This window comes from Vigna radiata, chromosome 11 (genome assembly GCF_000741045.1).
Source record: "Vigna radiata var. radiata cultivar VC1973A chromosome 11, Vradiata_ver6, whole genome shotgun sequence".
In the NCBI taxonomy this organism is placed as follows: Eukaryota; Viridiplantae; Streptophyta; class Magnoliopsida; order Fabales; family Fabaceae; genus Vigna; species Vigna radiata.
Window position 1 is genome coordinate 15,144,687 of NC_028361.1, and position 21,631 is coordinate 15,166,317.

Here is a 21,631-nt window from a genome sequence, read left to right on the forward strand (position 1 = left end):
GTTCTTTTGTTTAAATTTAAGATGAGATTCATCTAAAATTAAAAATAAAAGAATCAGAGGATAGAATTCAAACTAATAACAAATGAGATGTGAGGTAATAGAAACCTTGATCTAAACAAACAAATTAAAGACGATGAGTGATAGAGAGTAAGTTTTGACGTCGTAAAATAAATATATAAAATAATTTTACATTAAATTAAGGAGTATAACAAAATAAAATTTGTAAAAAACTATTTTTAGAGGTTGTGCACAATCTACAATAGTATGACCTAGAAATAATGGAAAATCAATGCATAACATTTTAATTGAAACTTGACTACTGTGATCATTAAAAAAATTAAGGTAAGATTTTGCTTATTACTTCCCCAACATTCTTTTGTCGAATTGACCTTTTCTTGTATTCGGCCATGCTTACTTAGATTGATTAGGGATCAGCGTGGAACATGGACCTTTACTTCACTGCTTCTTCTGATTTGGTATTTTGATTTGAGATTAATGACCAACCATTAATTTAATTAGCAAAGGTAAATAGATTCTGTTAGTTTGTGTTAACCAAAAGGTAATGATCAAAGTTGAATTCATATCTCAATGCAACATTGTGAGAACCGAAAGGAAGATTCTACATTGTGAACTGAAATTAAAATCTTTGTATTTTTTTCTGGTACCATTACTCCCAACAGTAGCAAGTCTTGGAACTTTTGTATGTTCCAAATCCTTCTGATGGGAAGGATATATGTGGGCTTATCCTGCAGCTCGAGTTTCTTTCAGCTTAGAAACAAGAAAAAAAGAATTTTCAAATCACAGACTCGAGCCTACTTCAGTTCCATGATAAGCATTAAATAATTGGAAGTTGGCATGATAATCTTTCAATTAAAAAACATATCAAATAAGGAGAAAATTTACACGAAATGAAATTTAAAGAACCAAACAACTCTTTCTTTCTCTTTCCCTCCTTCAAGACAAAGTGTAAATGCGACTTAGATGATAGGAATAGAGATTACATTCTTCCCCTACAAGAGATGTGTAACAAGCTTCTATTTAAGCTCGTGGGTCTACAACACAAAAGTGTAACCATATTTAACATAAACTGACTTCCCAACTTCATCCCGATTTTCAACTAACAGGACATCTGAGCTATTGAAAGTAAATCGAAAGATCAATTTGAAGTCCAAGCAAATTACCCATTTTGTTCTATTCAGAGTACTTTGCGAAATTCAGTATGCAAATCATCCATTTTTGTTTCTACAGCACCCGAGTAAAATGCAACCAGCTATATGTCCAATGTACATAATTCCCTAGGAAATACTGGAAGTTGCAAAAATCTTTAATGAGCGCTCAGGAATATAGGTAACACCTGTTACACCCGAATGAAACTCAGTGAGAACTTGAGTTGTGTCGTCTTTGCATTTTGTATCATGACGGGCTTGACTATTTTTGCAAAGAAATAAGTATTTCCTAAGACGAATAAAGCGGAATGTAAAATAAACAATGTTGTTTGTTTACATAATTTTCACCTGTTTCGTAAGAACATATGCTCTTCACATGTAAATAAATACCTAAAGAGATGACGGTGGGAACTGTTGTAAATAGGCACTCAATTGAAAAGGCTCCGAGCGTATAATTATAATATATTTGTAACTATTAGGATTTTTTCCCTATTTTCCCCTTTCTCTCAACCTATCTGAAGAGACTAGAGCTAGTATTGCAAAACACTCAATAATATTCACTTTTTCTCTCTTTTTATATCACAGCTCTCAATTTCGGGGAGTTTTAGTAAGATTGTGCCTGCGGCCATACCAACAGTGCTGTTATCTCTAGACTGGCTTGTCCCTGATGTCACACTGCCTTCCATCCCCACTACACACACCTCCATTTCCCGACTTATAAAGTTACGTGCTACTGTCTACTGCTGCCCACTCGCCACTGCCACCCAACTTATATCCTCTTTACTGTCCAAGGGTCAGTTTTCTCCAATCCCATCCTGGTTGGCTTATAAATAGAGATGAGGGCTGGTACAGAAAGACAGACTCAATTATATTCACTTCTCTTTTCTGGTGAAATAAATAATTAAAGTTAGGCACCAAAACTAATGATATATAATGGACCATATGGGCAACTGTGGCAGAACGTCAGCTAAGGGAATCCAACAATAAAACCCTATTGTTATGCAGATGAGTGATAATTCAAAATAACCATGACAAGTAACGGATCTTTAACCACCAGTTCCTCTTCCCGTTAATTTGTATGAATCAAATATTTCTTTACATAGATGCTCAAAAAAGTAATTAAGAGGGAAAAAACGGTCCAAAAGTACAGCAAATCTATACCTTTCTCCTCGACTTCAATTTGCAAAGTGTCCAAAACAATTATGCCATGAGTCAATGGAAGTAGTTGAAGTTTGATAGTGGCATTGGATCGAGAAGGAACACATCTAATTTGGCCCAAACACGGCTTCAAATCAATTAGTACAAGTCTAAACACACAATTTACAGAAAAAAGAGACAAAGAGAGAAAGATTGGATACATTACCCAAGTGGAACTCTACTATGAAACCATAGATGTGTACAACTAAGATTGGCACTAGGAATGACTTCATCACTCGTAGAAGCAGCCTGAGCATTTTTATCATAACTTTGTTTCTCATTATCTTTTACAACAGAAGTAAAACTTTGTCCCTGGGTAGCACCAATTCCCCTATCGTCATTTACTCTTTCTGAAAAGTCTAAGAAACCTATAAAAGGACTTTTTGGATTCGTCGGTGAATTCAGGAAGGCTGTTGAAGTAAATGAGGCTGGAGCGACCACTGTCAAAGTTAGATCCTCAGAGGTCAAATTTGAAGCTTGAAGAGTTAAGATCTGACCAAATTAAATCAAATAATAAATTAATTGTGATGAAGGATAATGGCAGTATAAAATTTTATACGGATAATTTCCATGTGAAAATAATCAAACCAAAATAAATGAGCTCACATGAATGCACAAGTTGATTTGGAAAATAGTTAACCATATATTAACCTGTACGGGAGGTTGGCAAGTTTTCTCACAAGCAGAAGGAGACTGTCTTGACGTATCTGACACAATAGACATCATAATATCCCTTGAGCCACGTGGTCGCCAACTGGTTGGTTGCTTAAAGAACAATCTTGACGCTAGATTAAGCGAAAAAGAAATTAATTAACACCTTAATTCATCGGATAGGACAACAGCAAACCGAGGTGGCTGAAAAACCTACCTGTATAATTGCATCGACATGACACCAAAATTGAATACCGGTCATTAATTAATGCAGTCTTTCGTCTGTTGAGACTTATTTTTGATGTTTTATTTCTAAGCTGCAACTTTGACAAGTGAGAACTTCTATCATTCTCAATCTCAAGACCATTCCATGTAGAAGTTGCTGGTCTAAGAATAAAAGAATGCTCTTCACCTCTCCTGTAATTAGAAACGTTTAGTAAGATGAATAATAATATTATATCTATTTAAAATTTAAAAACAACTAAGAGATTGATTTCAACAACAAAATCAATGTTCAAGAAACACGCATCACCTTCACTGTCTACATGCTGATATATTCTTTTTTTCATGAACAAAGACGTACGTTATTCTCCAAGGTAATTTTTTGGATTACGTAGAATATTGTACACTTCATTATTAGAAAGTAACTAAAAAAAATGCAACACGATATGTAATTTTCAAAAACATGATATGCAATTTCATTCAAGAATGAGACAACAGGAGGCAGGATAAGGAACATGCTTGAGGGCAGCCTTCATTAGAGAATGGTCAAAAGAAATATACATTAAGGAATTCACAAGCTTTAACCAATAAAAAAATAAAAAGCTAACTTCATGCTCTACTAATACCTCCTCTTGGTAGGATATAAAGTGAGAGAATATTCTGTATAAGTTAATTAGAATAAATAAATATAGTATAGGTTAATTAGAGTAAATAAATATATATTTCAGAAAAATATTCCATATAAAATATTCAGTTAATTAGAATAAATAAATATAGTATAAGTTAATTAGAGTAAACAAATATATAGTCTAAAAAAATATGCAATATAAGATATTTATAATTAAAGATATATGTTAAGATAATATATGGGTCGATATTTATATTTAAGGATATTTATATTAAATGCAAATATATTCTAGGAAAATATTTAGTGAGAGATATACTGAAAATAATTAGTATAAATAAAGTTAGAGTATAAAGTTAAGAGTATGCTTTTGATTTGAGAATTTTGTATGAGAAGTTATACTCTCGTATAATTGAGGGAGGTTATCTTCCCAATTATTGTTTACCTTTGTTTTTTCATAGATTTATTTGTTCAATTCCTTTCTTTCATTATTTTTTGCTTGTTTTAAGTGATTGAGAGGTTGTTTTAGATAGGTCTCCTACTCGGATACGTAACATCCTCCATATGCTACCTTTTATAAATGAAAACCAGATCATTTCTGCAGAGAGATCGACCACAGAGTATAAACAATCAACTCAACAAACTTATATCTTGAGGAGTTGGAGGGGATCTTGTTAGAGTGCTGCTACTACTTCCGTAGAAAGAGAGGTGCGAGGGAGAGATAGAAGAGACAAAAGAGGGATACACAAAAGGGAAGAAAATAAATTATCATGGGAGATCCTGTTAACATGAGATATATAAGGTTGGTTTCAAGGGTTTGGAAGAAGAAAGGATGGAAGACATGGTGGTTCAACTTTCCAATGACCAAAACTAACCACTAACAGTACCGATATAAAAATATATAGGAGATGGAAGCTTCAAGATGGTTGGATTTGGAAGAGGGGACGGTGGAGCAGGTCATGTGGCGTTGGGAAAGCGGATGTGGGTATTACAAGGCGTCTAATATCAACAAAGAAACGGAGGCCCAAAGTTTGAGATAGGAAGTGGTCATATTTGCTAAGGCGATCACGAACGAGGAAGGTGAGCTGTGAAATCCATGCTTAAATCTTTACAAACTTGATTTGGTGCGGAAGGTGGCTTGTGCATATTTTGCCTTTCGGAAGTTAAGTACTTACTTTGTTGATGGATAATGCTGTTCCGAGTGCCTTTGTGCAGTTGAAGCTACTAGAGTGAAGTTGTAGTGGAGGCAAAGTGAGTTTGGTGTCGGAGGGGTCACCAGTCGAGGTGTGGTGAAATTCTGACAAGAGAGCTTGACGGAGGTCAGAGTGGTAAAAAAATGAAAATTCTATTTCTGTAATAAATGAAAGGGAATACATTGTTTATTAAAATTCTATTGTCAGTAATTTTTTTTTTCCGTGTTTAACGATAAGAGACAAGGCAGCAGACCGTGTAAATTTATTGGAACATAGTAAATAGGTTGAGGGGGGCATCCACCCATTGTTTTCTTCCAGCACCCCCAACTTTTGCTGTCCTTTAAATTCTGCCCCTTCAAATTATATATTAATCGGATTTCGTAATCCGGTAATGCAGCATTGTTCCCTATAATGTTAATCGATTTCGTTACATAGAGTATTAGTGAATCGGAACATGGAATCCGGTGTGTGTTTGATAGGTTCTTTATTCAAGAACCTAAGAAAAACTCAACTCTGACTAATCAAACACACACACAGACACTGAAATGCTTCTTTTATTCACTTGCAATCAACAAAAAGAATACAGAGACCTTAACCTCTCCCCTCAGGACAATGGGTCCTGATTCAACAATTCATTAAAAGCCAAAGATCCCCACCTCAAGCTAAACACAACTATTTATACAAGTTCATAAGCCATTCCCTGCTCCTCCTAACTGCCCACGCAGTTAGACCAACTAACTTTGTTTCTTTCTTCTCTCATAGACTAACAATGGTCTAACAGTGTTTCTTGGTAGTGTGTGGGATTTCAGAACATCCTCTTCTTCCCCAGCTCTTTCTCCCAACACTCTCCCTTGATTCTCATTAGACAACCTCCATCTCACTCCTTCAAATGCTAAGAAACACACCAGTCTACCTCTCTGCACCATCTTCATCAGCCACGACCCACAACCATCACCAATCAACACCCAACAACAAACAACCAAGACAACACAACCAGAAAAACGAGGGTGAATGAAACAGTGTGGAGGCAAGGTAATTGGAGATCGGAGGTCGGCGCTGGTGGTTGGAGGTCGCCGTTGGTCGCTCGCCAGAATCTTGAGATGGAGGTGCAGAGCTTGCGGTGTCCACACAACTGGTTTTCAAAATCTTGCACAGCCAAATCCGGTGGTGCACCCCACACATTTCACACACAAACCGGATTTACAAATCCCCAAACCCAAAACAAAATCCGTTTACCTACGTTTAAAGAGAAGAGATGGAGGCTTTAGTTGCCCAAGGAAGAAAATGGAGGTGTTTTGGTGTCTTGCTGTCGTGAAGGAATGATTGAGAGGAAATGAAGATAGGAAATGGAGAGAAGATATGATGGTAGAATGAAGGAAAGGTGGAAGGAACCGCCGGCATAAATGAAGGAGAAAGGTGCAGGAGGTGGGAGGTGCATGATGGTATGCGGAGCAACATGAAAATGGAAGTGAAATAGGTATTTTATCGGCTTAATAACACTTTTGCTCACTTGAAAGAGGGTAATTGTTGAAATTGGTCCTACTTTTTTAAAAAAATTAAATTACGGTGTCAAAATTCTAACAGTCCAAATACCCTATGGACAAAACATGATGAGGTGTTGTGATTGTGTTGCACTATGAGGTAAATGAGGTGTAACCTTAACGTACTGTCCACTAATGGCGCCTCTAAGCTAAGTATCAGGGTACCTTTTCACAAACCCTACAAGCCCTCGTCTCCCCTAAATGCAATTCCAAGAGATCAAAACCACCACAGGCACAATAACCACTCCGAGATCCACCAAGATCACAACTTTCTTTACTACCACCACGAGAAACACCCCAACGAGCCAACACATTGCCACCACCACCATGAAACTTTATGAATTGTTAAGGGTAGGAAAATATAAGGTTAAAAACTTGAATGGAACTCTTAGATGCCCTTGCTAGGAAGAAAAAACAAGCCTAGAAATATAAGGATTTATTACAACACCCCATAATTGGATAATCAGAAGCACCTTTTTCCAAAACAAACTGGTGTGACAAAAATTCATGATTGGGCGATTTTCGCCAGAAGGTTGGGCATTGTTTTATTCGCGATGAACTCGCGATTAAGGTTCCTAATTTGGGGTTTTTTGTCCAACTTGCAAGTTTCGAAGGAGGAGATTGGTGGAGGAGCTCGCATTTTTGTTTATGAGTTTTTTCGAAAGTTTAGCGAAGAAGATGACGATGGTTTTTTGGTTTCGCTGTATATGGAGGAGGAAAATGTGATCTGGTTGTTAGGAAGAAGCTGGTAGCCTTAACGGTGGTTGGAGGTATTGACGGCGGCGATGGCTCTAACATTTCTGGAGTTAGAAGATGAAGCTCATGTGGCAAGCAACTTTGTTTTTAAATTCAAAATTTGTGCCACGTATGAGAAAAAGTTGACAGCTCATTAAGATTTGGCGAGGAGGGCAGCTGCACCGTTAAATTTTTGACGTTGTAACCAAAAAAGATTAACTTGACCCATTTTTTCACAACTTGGGACCGGTTCGAACTTTTTAAAAAAGGTAGGACCACTTTGAACATTCCCCCCTTTCGAGGGACTGAAATAGTTATTAAGCCTATTTTATTATCCAAGTCAAAGATCAAAGACTAATTTAGCCATTTTAAAAATTTTTGGGGGAGCACAAGAAAACAATAGGGTGCAGGAAGAAGCCCCCCGAAGGTGAGAGAGTGACGAGTGTTCTATAAGGCTGTACAAATGAAGTGATGTCCAAAATCCACAAAAGCCCAGAGTATAGCTGAGAGAAGGGGGTTACTCCCTCCACCTCTCCAACTACTCCCTACGTCTCCTCAATTTTGCTTTTATTCCAAGGAAAATGATATTTTAACATCATTTTTTGACATCATTTTGACACTGCACATGTGTCAAAATGTGGTTGGACGATTTCAAATTAAAAAAACAAACTTTGATTTTTCTCTTCCAAATATACCCCTACCTCAACTTTTTTAATTTGAAATCGTCCAATCACATTTTGACACGTGTGCAGTGTCAAAATAGTGTCAAAAAATGGTGTTAAAATATCATTTTCCTTATTCCAAAATTGTCCTTTCTTACATTTATTATTTACCTTTTTAACTTTTGATGTCACCCCCTACACCCTCACACCTTCTCATTTTCACTTTCACTCTCCAGCAGCAATACTCTCATTTTCTTTCCTTTCCAACCCCACCCACCACTTTACCTTTATTTTTGTCTTTCTCTGCAACCCCAACCCCCCCTTCCCTTTCTTTATTTCTCTCACTAACCTTACCCCCCACTCTCCCTTTCTTTCTTTCTCTCCCTTTCGTTTCTTTGTAGCCCCACCCATCATTTTCCCTTTCTTTCATTCTCGTTTGGTCTCCAAGAGGTTAGTGTTTCTGAGGATTTAAACACCAAGGTCAGTTATTTTGTACATTCAGTGTGTTTGTAATAAACAATATAGGTATTGAATTTATGATTTAGTAGGTGTGTATTCCTTGTGTGGGGCTGCTGAAATATATTGTATTGTCTAATTGACTTTTGTGTGTGGGCTTTTTAGGAATTTCTTTTTCTTTCTTTATGTTTTATGTTGATCTACTATCCCTTAAATAGGGTAGTATGTGTAATAGAAAAGTTAAGTTCAGAAATAATAAAATGTTCAAGTTTTCTCTCCCAAACTTTAAGATGGTATCCAGAGCCGGTTAGGGTTTGTTGTCCGCCGCCGCATCCTCCGTCGTTCACCGTCGCCTCCGCCGCCGTTCGCCGTCACAGCCTTTTCTTCGGCGGAGTCAAGGGTTAGGTGCGCCTCGACGAGCGCGACCCATTCTTGGTGGTCGCCGCCTCATCCTTCTCTCGACGCATCGTCACGCGTCGTTTCTTTCCGACCACTCTCAGGCACGTGGGCTTCACGCGCCGCCTTTCCCGTGTCGGAACTTCACCGTGCCACTACCAGTTGTTTCGCCTCAGTCTCCTGAGTGTGTTGTGGTCTCTGATTTGCTATTCTGTTGAGGGTTGCTCCGATTAGGGTTTCTTCCCACAATCCATTTTTCCCTCTTTTTTTTTGGCTTTATAATGACTAGTCTTGGAAAACCCTCTCTCTCTCTCTGCTACTCCTACCATTACTTCTGCAAAACTCAATTGGAAAAACTATCTATCTTGGTCTCATTCCGTGGAGTTATGGTTTCTTGGTCAAGGATACCATGATCATCTTGAACAAGATGTTTCCACTGTTCCCGAAGAAGAGAAATCTCAATGGCAGAAGCTTGATTTTCAACTATGTGCTGCCCTGTGGCAATCTGTTGAACAAGAAGTCTTAGAAATTTCGAGACCTTACAAAATGTGCTCCTCTTTTTGGAGAAAAACTCAGGATATCTTTGCTAACGATGTGCAACATCTCTTTGATTCAACTCAAAGAGTGACTTTCCTCGAACAATACAATCATGATATGGTTGCTTACATAGGAAAGGCCCGTGCTGCTGTAGAAGAATTGAAGAATTTCTTTGTGACTGATTCTTTTGAAGGCCTAAACAAGAAGCTTGATAAGTTTTACATGGTCTTAATTCTAAGAGGTCTACATTTAGATTTTGATCATGTTTGTGATCAAATGTTAGCTGGTGATCAAGTTCCATCAATGGACAGCTTAGTTACTCGACTTCTTCGGGTACCTTCATTAGTTAAAAATAAAAGTTCAATTGGTGGTATTGAAACATTAGCTATGGTAGCACCACAAGGAAGAAGAGGTGGCAGAAGCAACCGAGGAGGACGTGGTGGTCGTGGTATGCGTCCTCAGTGCACATATTGTAAGAGAATAGGCCATACTCGAGAGAAATGTTATGCCTTACATGGATATCCAGACAAAGCTGCTCATGTTTTTAAATCTGATGATCTCGAATCCAAAATTTCAAATAAAGAGTACCAAGAATTTTTGAAGTATAAGTCTAGAAAATCTTCTAATCCTAACCAATCCTCCTCCATGTCCAATGTGTCAATTGCCTGCATATCTCAATCTGTGAAGGTCACAATCCATGGATCCTTGACTCAGGTACCTCAAACCATATCTCTGGTAATATTTCTTCATTTTCTTCCATGTCCTCTCAGAAAATCCCTCATTTCATTACTGTTGTCAATGGATCCAAAGTTGCATCTCAGGGAATTGGCAAAGTTTCTTTATCTCCTTCACTAAATTTAAATTCTGTTTTGTATATTCCTCATTGACCTTACAATTAAATCTCATTGAGCCAATTGACTCGTTCCTTAAATTGTTCTGTAACCTTTACTGCTAATTCCTTTCTTATAGAGGAACATGGTACGGGTCGTCTGATTGGAGAAGGACATGAGTCTCAAGGACTTTATTTCTTAAAACATAACTCTTCAGTTTTCTGTTTTACAACTTCATCCCCAAAACTTTTGCATGATCAGATGGGCCATCCAAGTTTATCCAAGTTGAAGATGATGGTTCCGAGTCTCAAGAACATTTAAGTCTTAGATTGTGAGTTGTGTCAGTTAGGAAAACATGTTAGATCTTCTTATCCCAAAAGGTCTGAGACTCTATGTAATTTTCCTTTCTCAACTATTCACTCTGATATTTGGGGACCAAGTCGTGTTACTTCGTTTGGTTTTAATTATTTTGTAACCTTCATTGATGAATTCTCTCGATGTACTTGAGTTTATTTAATGAAAGAGAGATCTGAACTTTTGTCCATATATATGTCCTTTGTTAATGAAATTAAGAACCAATTTGGGAATTCAATTAAAATCCTCCGTAGTGATAATGCTAAGGAATATTTTTCTACAGCGTTTTCTTCATTCTTATCTTCCCAAGGAATTCTACTTCAGTCAACATGTCCTCACACTCCATAACAAAATGGTATTGTAGAGAGGAAGAATAGATATCTCATTGAAACTGCACGCTCCTTGATTTTGAATACTAATATTCCTGTGCATCACTGGGGCGATGCAATCCTCACTGCCTGTTTTCTAATCAATAGGATGCCTTCTTCCTCTCTTGAGAATAAGATTCCTCATTCTATCATTTTTCCAAACAACACTCCATACCATGTCTCCCTACGGGTATTTGGGTGTACGTGTTTTGTCCATAATGTTTCTCCAGGTCTTGATAAACTATCCGCAAAAGCTATTAAGTATGTCTTCTTGGGATATTCTCGTCTTCAGAAAGGGTATAAATGTTATTCTCCCTCCACTAAGAGATATTATATGTCTGCTGATGTCACATTCTCTGAGGATCGTTCATCTGTTCAACAAATGTTTCCTCTACCATCGTGTGATCCCTTGATTATTCCTGCTTCTGTACCTCAAACTCAAAATGTGAATGACATTGTTCCTTCACCTCTTCTCACATATAAGCGTCGGAGACAATCTCAAACTCAAAACAATGAAGATCATTGAGACTCGTCTCCTCCTCCATCAGCTCCCCATACCATGGATCCTTCATCCTCATCCTCTTCTCTTGACTCAGATAATAATTTGCCCATTGCCCTTCGGAAAGATATTCGTTCTACTCGTAATCCATATCCTGTTTATAATTTTTTGAGTTATCATCGTTTGTCTTCTTCCTATTTCTCTTTTGTTTCCTCCTTATCCTCCCTTAAGACTCCTAATAATATTCATGAGGCACTTGATCATCCTGGATGGCGTCAAGCCATGGTTGATGAAATGCAGGCCCTTGACCACAATGGTACTTGGGACCTTGTCCCTCTTCCTCGTAGTAAGAAGCCTATTGGTTGCCGATGGGTTTATGCTATTAAATTTGGTCCTACTGGTGAAATTAATCGTCTAAAAGCTCATCTAGTAGCTAAGGGACATACTCAAGTTTATGGCATTTACTATTGTGATACTTTTTCTCCTGTGGCTAAAACCAGTACAATTCATATTTTGCTTCTATGACTGCCATTCGTCAGTGGCCACTTTACCAGTTGGACATTAAAAATGCCTTTCTTCATGGTGATCTGGAAGAGGAGATATACATGGAGCAACCTCCTAGGTTTGTAGCTTAGGGGGAGTCTGGGTTAGTTTGTAAATTACGTCGTTCCTTCTTTGGCTCGACAAATTGCAAGCTCATTGATAGTCCTATGGACTCGAATCAAAAGTTAATGAGAAATCAAGGTGAACCTTTCTCAGACCCAAAGAGATATAGAAGGTTGGTTGGAAAACTCATATATCTTACAATAACAAGACCTGATCTTTTTTATCCAGTGGGAATTGTGAGTCAATTTACGCCAAATCCACATGTTGACCATTGGAATGCAGTGATTTGCATTCTTAGATACATAAAAGGAAATCCAGGACAGGGATTGTTGTATGAGGACAAGGGAAGCACTCAGATTGAAGGATATTGTGATGTAGATTGGGCTGGTTCTCCAATTGATCGAAGATCTACTACAGGGTATTGTGTTCTACTTGGAGGGAACCTTGTATCTTGAAAAAGTAAGAAACAAAGTGTTGTTGCTAGATCTAATGCTAAAGCTGAATACCGATCTATGGCTTTAGCTACATGCAAACTTGTGTGGATCAAACAACTTCTCCAAGAATTGAAATTTTGTGGAAATGAACCGTTAAAACTGTACTATGACAACCAAGCAGCCCTTCATATTGCCTCCAATCCAGTGTTTCATGAGAAAACAAAACATATAGAAATTGATTGTCATTTTATTAGAGAGAAGTTGTTGACCAAGGAACTTGTTACTGAGTTTGTCAATTCTAATGAACAACTAGGAGACATTATGACCAAATCTCTAAGGGGACCTAGGATTCGATTTATATGTTCCAAGCTTGGTGCATATGATCTATAATCTCCAGCTTAAGGAGGAGTGTTGAAATATATTATTTTGTCTAATTGACTTTTGTGTGTGGGCTTTTTAGGAATTTCTTTTTCTTTCTTTATGTATTATGCTAATCTACTATCCCTTAAATAGGGTAGTATGTGTAATAGAAAAGTTAAGTTCAAGAATAATAAAATGTTCAAGTTTTCTCTCCCAAACTTTAAGAGGGGCCATGGATGTTAGATAAAGAGGAGACCTTGGTTTACAGTGCTTGTCAGGGGAGAAAAGGTATGGTTGTATATAGGTATAGGACTAGATTGTTGAAAGAGAAAGAGATCTTTTTTTTGTATGATTAATGAACAAGTATTATTGAAAGGAGAAGAGCATGGATTTTTCCTATGCAAGTAAGTAGGATGAATGTTAATGGTGAAAGAAAGTGTGGAAAGCTGAACGAATATGGAAAATCCGTTCAGCCTTCAACGGATATAGACCTCCGTCGACGAATGTGGAGATGCGTTATGCATAGAAGTGGTGGAGGTGTGGGGTGCATTCATGTAAGGACCTTTCTGGAATAAAAAAAAATTAGTGAGGAGGTGCAAGGACTTAGGGAGGTGGAGGGAGTAACACCCCTGAGAGAACGCACGATCCAACCAAATGGGCCAAATAAAAAATTGTACTAGTCCAATCCAAAACATAATTTAAATGACTTAAAAACATTTTGACCCAATTTTAAAGAACATTAAAAAAGTCATTCTAAATGAAAAATACGAACTTTTTTAAATTTAAGTTATCTATATATATATATATATATATATATATATATATATATATATATATATATATATATATATATAATACTTTCAAAAATATATCAGTACATAAGTTTATGGACTAGTTCCACCTTGGAAATTGGGCTGAGCCTAATTTACTAGCTATATCAAGAAGGCAATAGCTTCCTGCACTCCATTCAAATGTCAACCTGCAACCATCAAATATGTGAAATGTCAAAAATAACCTCATGGAGTTTTTTAATCGAAACCTAATCCTCTTCTTTTCCTGGACATTGTAGCTGGGTAAGTTTTCCCATTCTGGAAAGCATTTCCGGAATTCATAATCCGGGAATGCCAAAGCCATCTTCCTCTGTCACCGGGTGCGAGTTCCCAAATGGAGGTACCTTTTCCCTCTTCAAGTTCCTTCAATTTTTTTCAGAAAATTCTAGAAAATGAAAATGGAAGATTCTCTCCCTTCGTTATAACCTCCGAAAGCTTCTTCGTTGTAAGGTCTGAGATCCGCGACTCTTAGCTTCACACATAGCTATTTATTTGATTGAAGTCCATTTCGTAATTTAGTAGTGGTAGTTGAAATTTTAGTTCGTTTTGGAGGAATTTAGATTTGGATTCAACTTCCTCTTTTAGCTTCACGATCTATGTATTTTGATCAGATTCTCCTTCCTTGCTCACGGTGCACTAGCACAATTCCGAAACTTTTATCGAAAGGGCATTCCGTAATTGTCAACTTTAGGTCGGGATAAAGAATTGCGAAATGAACATTTCCACACTTTCGGAATGGCCTTTCAAAAAGCACATCTATACTACAGGGTTTCCTTTTCTGGAACACATATTCAACAATACAATATGAAATTCATTTTTCGAATTTCCTTTTCTGGAACACATATTCAACTATACAATATCTAATTCATTTTCGAAAGCCTTATGCATGGTCAATTCAATTCCTTCCAAATTGATCTTTCCAGAATGGTAGTTTAATCTTAGTAAAAGGAAAACCATTTCTCGCCTCCCACACCTATTCCGGATCATATTTCTCAGAAGTCTATTTCCAGATTTCTATTTCTGGAGATCTTACCTTCAACGTTTATCCAATACGCACCTCCAACAAAGCTTCTCGGAGAACCCACACGAACAATAAAGGGTAAAAGTGGAATTCCCAAAAATTATAGGATGCAGGTAGAAATTAATGGGGTGCAGGAAGCAATTGTGTAAAGCAAACGGTTACAATTATTAGAAGGGTTAAATATGTTTTTAGTCTCTGCTGTACTTTGGGGCGATTTTGGTTTTAGTCCATTTTCAAACTATGCTACAATTTAGTCCTTCAACTTTAGAAAACTCTGGTTTTAGTCTTTTTTACCAATTTTTTTTAACTTTATTTTTTGTTTCAAACACGTTTCATTATAGCATTTGGATTGTTTACACTGTTTGACATATTTTTGCTTCAATGTTAACTAAGAAACGTGCTTGAAACAACAAATAAAGTTTAAAAAAATTGGTAAAAAAAGACTAAAACCAGAGTTTTCTAAAGTTAAAGGACTAAATTCTACCATAGTTTGAAAATGGACTAAAACCAAAATCGCCCCAAAATATAAGAACTAAAAACATATTTAACCCTTATTATAATATAGAAGAGTAGCGAATTTAGCTTCACAAAGCACAAGCCAATAATTTAACAGATGAGATATCCATTCTAACACGATGCATGCCCTATCAGTCTCCACATATATTGATTTATCTTTTGAATCTAGTTTAATCGTGGTAATGGTGTAGATTGTAGAAGTCAAACTGTTTGGGAACTCTAGTTAGCACTTTCTCAAGTGCATATTGATTATTGAACCCCCTTCCCCCGTTTGACAAGGTTTGTTTTACATGTTTGGGGATGAAGTTATCCATCTACATAAGCAGATTTAATTTGATAGCCATGTATTAAGATCAACCAAGACATCAGAAAAGTAATGATAAAGAGTTATAACAAATATTAAAATATAGATTGGTAAAATAACCTGAGCACTAGATTTGGTAAAGAATGATCATTTCCAGCTTCAATACACGAAATCGGCAACGACGACAGTGATCCATTTTGTGCTAGCTCCTCAAAAACAAGAGTAATGGTATCTATAAATATCACAATATCTGGAGCATGTGTAGGAGCAACATTCTGGAGAACAGGTAAAGAACTATTAATAAAAGCAGAACTGAAAAAAACAGTTAAAATGGCTAAAAGAGAAGCATGAAAGCATAATATACAATATGTTAGAAATATAATATAAATAATTAAACCATTCATGTTTTTACCTAACAGCGCAAGCTTTTAGCACAGTTGATTTATTACATGGTATCAAAGTCTCAAGGATCAAGTAGTCTAGAGTTCAATCCCTCTAAGCCCCATTCTTTTATAAAACTAAGTTTAGTTTCATCATAAGATATTTTCTCCATGGTTCAAGCTTAAGGGCTCTTGCGTGACAGTGTGCTCGAAATATAATATAAAACCACTCATGTATCTTCATCTGACAGATTAAGATATTAGGTAGTATGTTCACAAAACAATACACAAAAGAATTGTTAAATTTAATGGATGACATTGTAGTTCAAACCTTTATCTGAACGCAAAGAAGATCATCCGAATTGACATCAGCATGAAAAGAATGAATGTCTAATGGTTGTATTATTTCAAGTTTCCTTCTCCACCTTCTTCCTGGTGTATATAGGCCTTCTAATCCACAACAAACATAAAATCTATCTCGTTCCAATGAAACACCTCGAAAAGATAGAAGTCCTTCAACCCCCATTTTCTTCCATAAATATTTCTGAGATGAGATTTGATCCCACTCCTCAATGTCAAAACTTGGCTTGGAACTAGCTGCTTTAACAGGAGCAGCTGGAGCATTCACAGGTTGCGGCAATGATGACATGGAGTAACTTCTAAAATTGCTAAAGGAGAATAATTGAGAGCTAGATGATCCTGACATATTGGACCTCTGAGACGAGTTACCAATTCCTGAAGTCGAAGTTAAATGAGGAGATGGTGGACAAGTAGAGGACTTCCCGTTATCCAAAGGAAGTATCCAATTTAACAGGTCTGCACATGAATCCTGATCTGTATAAAGTGCATTCAACCTGCTGTCAGGAGATGACATTCTCTCCTGAAGTTTTTCAAATTGAAGAATTTCTATACAAGGATCTCTAAGAAAATTAACAGCAACATTCACCTGTAAAATAACCTGCATCCTTCCACATAGGAAAACTGAATTAGATCAATGATCAGAGTTATTAAAATAATTAACATTGCCAAAAGTTTTTTGCATATTAAAGGATAACACCCCAGAAGTCAAGAAGTTATATAGAAAGAGTTTCTTGATTAAGTAAGATTTTCACGGCGAAAATTCACAAATGCCTTCAAAGGCGTGACAGAGGAAAGGTATACACTGATAAAAGATATTTAAAATTTAGTAAAAGGAAATGTCCAATAAAAAGAAGAGACTGAGGTGAAAGCATCCAAAAAACAGTTTGAAGCAATGAATTTTCAGTTGTAAAGAACATCTTAGAGATAGGCCAGTGATGATGTAATTATACAAGTAAATATACTCCACAGTATGCATATTGAAATTTATGCTCTAAATACTCCAGAGAAAATATAAAATTGCAGATGTTATCTGCTAAACAGTGAATCCAAGCAGAGCATACGATAAACCTATTCTACGACCTCCTCCAAATGCACTCGAGCATTGCCATCTAACTTAAAGATTCTCCATATTTACTTAACAATAACAAGAAGAACAAGTGGATTGACCTGCAGTGTTGCATGTCTTAGTTCTGTAAAAGCTTTTTCTAGTCTTCCAGAAGTATGGACAAACAATGTATTGGACTTGATTATTTTATTGAAGAAAGAAATTTCACTACAGAGAAGAGGAAAATACAACTAGAGTAAGAGCAAGATATCATCCAAGAAAAATCCTAGATAAAAGAAAAACGCGTAAAAGCATAAGCACAGCTGAACACTAAAGAGGGGCCATAAACGTAATTATATCTATAATAAGTTCAGTGGAAACAAGGATAAAGTAAGCATCTAACCCAAACTACAGATTTGGATCCTCCTCCAGTTTGCATGTTATTCATTACAAATAATTAATTTCAAAATCATATCTTCACTGTTTACGCCATAGTATGAAGGAAAACAATATCTTACAGAAATTATACGGCATGAAAAATAGTAATTATTCCAAAAGAAGAAGAAACCAACAGACATAAGCTGGCCACAAAAAATAGAGTACACAACAACCAAAAACAAGGAAATCTTTTTCCCACTACGTGGGATTGGCTACATGAATAAAACAGCAGCATAACTTATTATCATTAATCGTGTCTGTAGACAAACTATTAACCTCTAACTCCTTCAAAATGGTTTTACCAACATACTGATTGATCCCAAATTTAATGAATGAAGAGTAATTTATCTGACACTGGAACTTTAAATTAAAATAGTAACAAACAAAAAACACCTCTGTCTCTCCTTAACAATATTAGATCAATTAAATTCACAATCATAGTTTCCAACTTTTATGACACATACCACTATGTCTCCATTGGGTAAAGCACAGCACTTCACAGAATTTCTCGCCACTCCACCAGGAACATTTGAATCAAAATTTCCTCTATCAATAACAGCACAAAAAGAAGACAATGTGGACCCTTCAGATGTCATTTTTGATCCCTTTTCATTATTTGAATTACAAGTGTTGGGAGGATTTTCTGAAGAGCTTCTTTTGGACCAAAGGGGATCATCAGACTCGGAAATCCTCACAAAGAAGTGAGAATTTTCAAACTTTTGCAACAATATTGAAGTTTGTCTTTTGAGACCCTCTTTTTGAAGAAGGTTTTCAACATCAGAAACATCCTCCAGCTGCTCTTCACCACCGGTACTCGGTTCCCCTTCACCAGACACTGTATTATTTCTGTTTTCAGTGTTTCCATTTTCTTTCACGGGGTTCTGGCCAGTGCCATTCTCACTTATCGCTTCAGCAATTTTGAACGATGACGTATCCTGCTTACATGCAGACAAGCATGCCAATATATGAACTTGTTCACCTGAATTACGGGTATAAATTAGGTCTGCTAAACTTTTTTGTGAAAGCCAGCTGACCAAATTACACATGCCAAAACTGATATTAACATATTTAAAGAATAAAACAATCTATTACCAGGGAAAAGAAAGGAACGATCAAGAGAGCACAGAGACAGTATATCTGGTGCACAATTCCAGTTTTCTGGAAGTTCCTCTGCAAAATGAAATCGAGCATTGTGTGCATCGCATCATACATGCAGAGAAATCTGGTCCATAAAATCAAATACAAGAGGAAGGACTTAAAACAAATTATTTTGTTTAATTCAACCATTGAACTGGATGCTAACAAAAACACTGATATGATTTTAATTTTAGTTATGTGCTAAGCATATAATAAACAAAATTAACAAATTGATTCTAGTCTAGACCTAGGAGAGAAGAGACACTTGACGTACTCCTTCCCTAATGGTTTAAAGATACAGAAAACGGCTGCCCTTTTGCCCCACCTAGATATTCACATTACCCATTAACCAAGTATTTGCACCACACAGACTTATATTCAAAATGATGGGGATCTAGTACAGCGTTTCTGTGCACTTTATAGTTTACAATTAGGAAAAATGTTTCATATCTCGTTAACAAAAGGTAAATAAGTATATTTATTCCACCAGGAGCAAGCTTGCGATTCAAGAACAAACCTAGGAGTAATGCAATACGATACTCTAGATTGACGAGCAGCAGAAAATGATGACCATGTCCTCAAATAAATATTTGCAAAGAGTATGTCGGGGAGTTTTGTTTTGAAGAAGGTAAATATTTGTTTTTTATATACATATATGTAAGGTTAATAAACATTAAGTTTACATTGATCTATCTTTTTATTTTCATTTAAAAATGATAAAATTAGAGAATATTTACCAGAGATAAAGAAATTTGTCCCGAACATACCCTAAAATTACAAGTGAAAGCTGGCGGTATCATTTTTATAACCGCTTGCTAAAGAACAACCCATTCCTCCCATTTTTCTCCAACAATGACGAGTAAGTTTCTTTCTCCACACTCGATAGCAAGTGTGGCAGATAATATGTTGCTTACATTTCTCGGATGAAATAAATAAAAAAAAAAAATTGTCATCTTGTGCAAACATTAAATGTAAATAAATAACACAGGACAAATCTAAACCATATTGCCATCAGATTCTATATTCATGTCCAAAATTCAGGTACCAGACCAAAGTATCAACAATAATAGAAAACAAGCAGGAAAATGATAGGTGAAGAGAAGATATACTGCATGGAATGGTAATCCATCCTTCTTCCTCGTCAACATCGGAGTGCTTATTAATGACGCCAAAATCCACCTTAGCATCAGAGTGTGCATATGGATCATTAGTCACAAGAGTCTCCAAAGAAGATCCAGCAGATACAGACCTTTGATGCGTATCAGAACGAGGCTCCGGAGCAGGAACAGGTCCATACATGCCACTTGTAGACCGCATCAAAAAATTCATTGCGCCACTAAAAAATAAAAAAACAATATCGTCTGCGAATTCACACGATTCAATTTCAGCAAATAGCAATGGAATCTACAATTATTACCGAATCGTAAAGCGCGAAAAGGATTCTACTGGAACTGAGTGAACAAAACGAGAGTGAAAATGCGAAAGCAGAATTGGAACAAACGAGTAAAGCGAATATGAAACGGAGAATTGATTCGAATTGGATGGTTACCTGAAGAAGGATGTAGCTTTGGTGCGAAGAGATTGGGAAGGGAAGAGCGGAAGATCCGAAGCTGGAGTCGCGATCAGTGAGAATGTTCGTATGCATGCAAATTGTGGCAAATTATTAGCTTAACTATTTTCTGGTGGCATCAACTTTTTGTTCTTCAGGTGCCTTCGACTTCAATTCTATATTTCTCTCATCTTTTTTTATTTTTGTAAATGGTAAAATAAAGTATAAATAATTCTATTCCTTGCTTAATTTATTTCAGCCTTAGTCTTTTCAAAACGTTACTTCTTTTTTTTTTTATCATGGTTAAATATGTTAAATATGTTTTTTGTCCCTATATTTTGGGACGATTTTGGTTTTAGTCCATTTTTATACTATGAATAAAGTTTAAAAAAAATTGGTAAAAAGATTAAAACCAGAATTTTCTAAAGTTGAAGGACTAAATTGTACCATAGTTTGAAAATGGATTAAAACCAAAATCGCCCCAAAGTATAGGGACTAAAAACATATTTAACCCTTTTATCAATACAGGACTCAAATATAGAAAAAAGAAAAGGTTTATATTTGGTGGACAAAACTGAACCTTCGTTACTATTTCAAAATATTCTTATATTTAAAATCATTATTCTCATATAAGGATAATTTATATATATATATATATATATATATATATATATATATATATATATATATATAGGTTTGCTAAACTTGTTTTTTAGTTGGTACATTTTAGCAATGTGTACCAGGTTTCAGTAGACAAAAATACCCTTATATATCATGAATTCTAAGTTTTAAGGTTAAGGGTATTTTAATAATTTTCATTCTCAAAATTAAAAAAATAAAAAAAGAAACCCCCAAACCCTTACCCACGTCTGTCATTCCTCTCAACCATTTCTCTTTCATCTCTCTCACTCCAACCTTTTCTCTCTCATCCCTACTCTAGTCCCAATTGAAAAAAATCAGAAACACTTGTCTTATTTTAATAATTTTCATTCTCAAAACTAAAAAAAGAAACATCAAACTCTTACTCACCTTCTTCGTTCCTCTCAACCCTTTCTCCTTTATCTCTCTCACTCAAACATTGTGCTCTGTCATCTCTACACTAGCCCCAACTAAAAAAACACTCATTATAAAACGATTTAATTTTGTAAAGAGTTGAGTCATTGACATATTCACCTTCCCAAAAAAGTTCATTCAAAATCTCTTTAATTTCATTATCTTC

At 36.1% G+C, this 21,631-nt stretch overlaps 1 protein-coding gene across 4 annotated transcripts; it reads right to left on the reverse strand.

Moving 5' to 3' along the window:
• Window positions 1-743: 743 nt before the first annotated feature.
• On the reverse strand, window positions 744-20,593 carry LOC106776305. 4 transcript variants are annotated; one of them, XM_014663711.2, is made up of 11 exons: window positions 20,413-20,593; window positions 19,973-20,224; window positions 18,819-18,896; window positions 18,191-18,705; window positions 16,215-16,841; window positions 15,624-15,778; window positions 3,232-3,431; window positions 3,015-3,148; window positions 2,530-2,855; window positions 2,328-2,431; window positions 744-1,354 (listed from the first exon to the last, which is right to left on the reverse strand). In XM_014663711.2, exons 2-11 carry the CDS (start codon window positions 20,190-20,192, stop codon window positions 1,296-1,298), a joined length of 2,418 nt encoding a protein of 805 aa, XP_014519197.1. In that variant the 5' UTR covers window positions 20,193-20,224; window positions 20,413-20,593; the 3' UTR covers window positions 744-1,295. The 4 variants fall into 4 exon arrangements, with proteins under 4 accessions (XP_014519197.1, XP_022643263.1, XP_022643262.1 ...); XM_022787542.1 differs by lacking the exon at window positions 744-1,354 and having other exon boundaries at window positions 2,208-2,431; window positions 19,973-20,199; XM_022787541.1 differs by lacking the exon at window positions 744-1,354 and having other exon boundaries at window positions 2,208-2,431.
• Between the last annotated feature and the right edge of the window lie 1,038 nt (window positions 20,594-21,631).

Excerpts from the sequence above, each read along its gene's own strand:
- LOC106776305 (XM_022787542.1), bottom strand. The coding sequence starts at position 20,192 with ATGAATTTTTTGATGCGGTCTACAAGTGGCATGTATGGACCTGTTCCT. Across the intron at positions 2,856-3,014 it reads CTTGCCAACCTCCCGTACAG|ATCTTAACTCTTCAAGCTTC; the intron begins GTTAATATATGG and ends TAATTTGGTCAG. Across the intron at positions 2,432-2,529 it reads CATAGTAGAGTTCCACTTGG|ATGTGTTCCTTCTCGATCCA; the intron begins GTAATGTATCCA and ends GGGCCAAATTAG.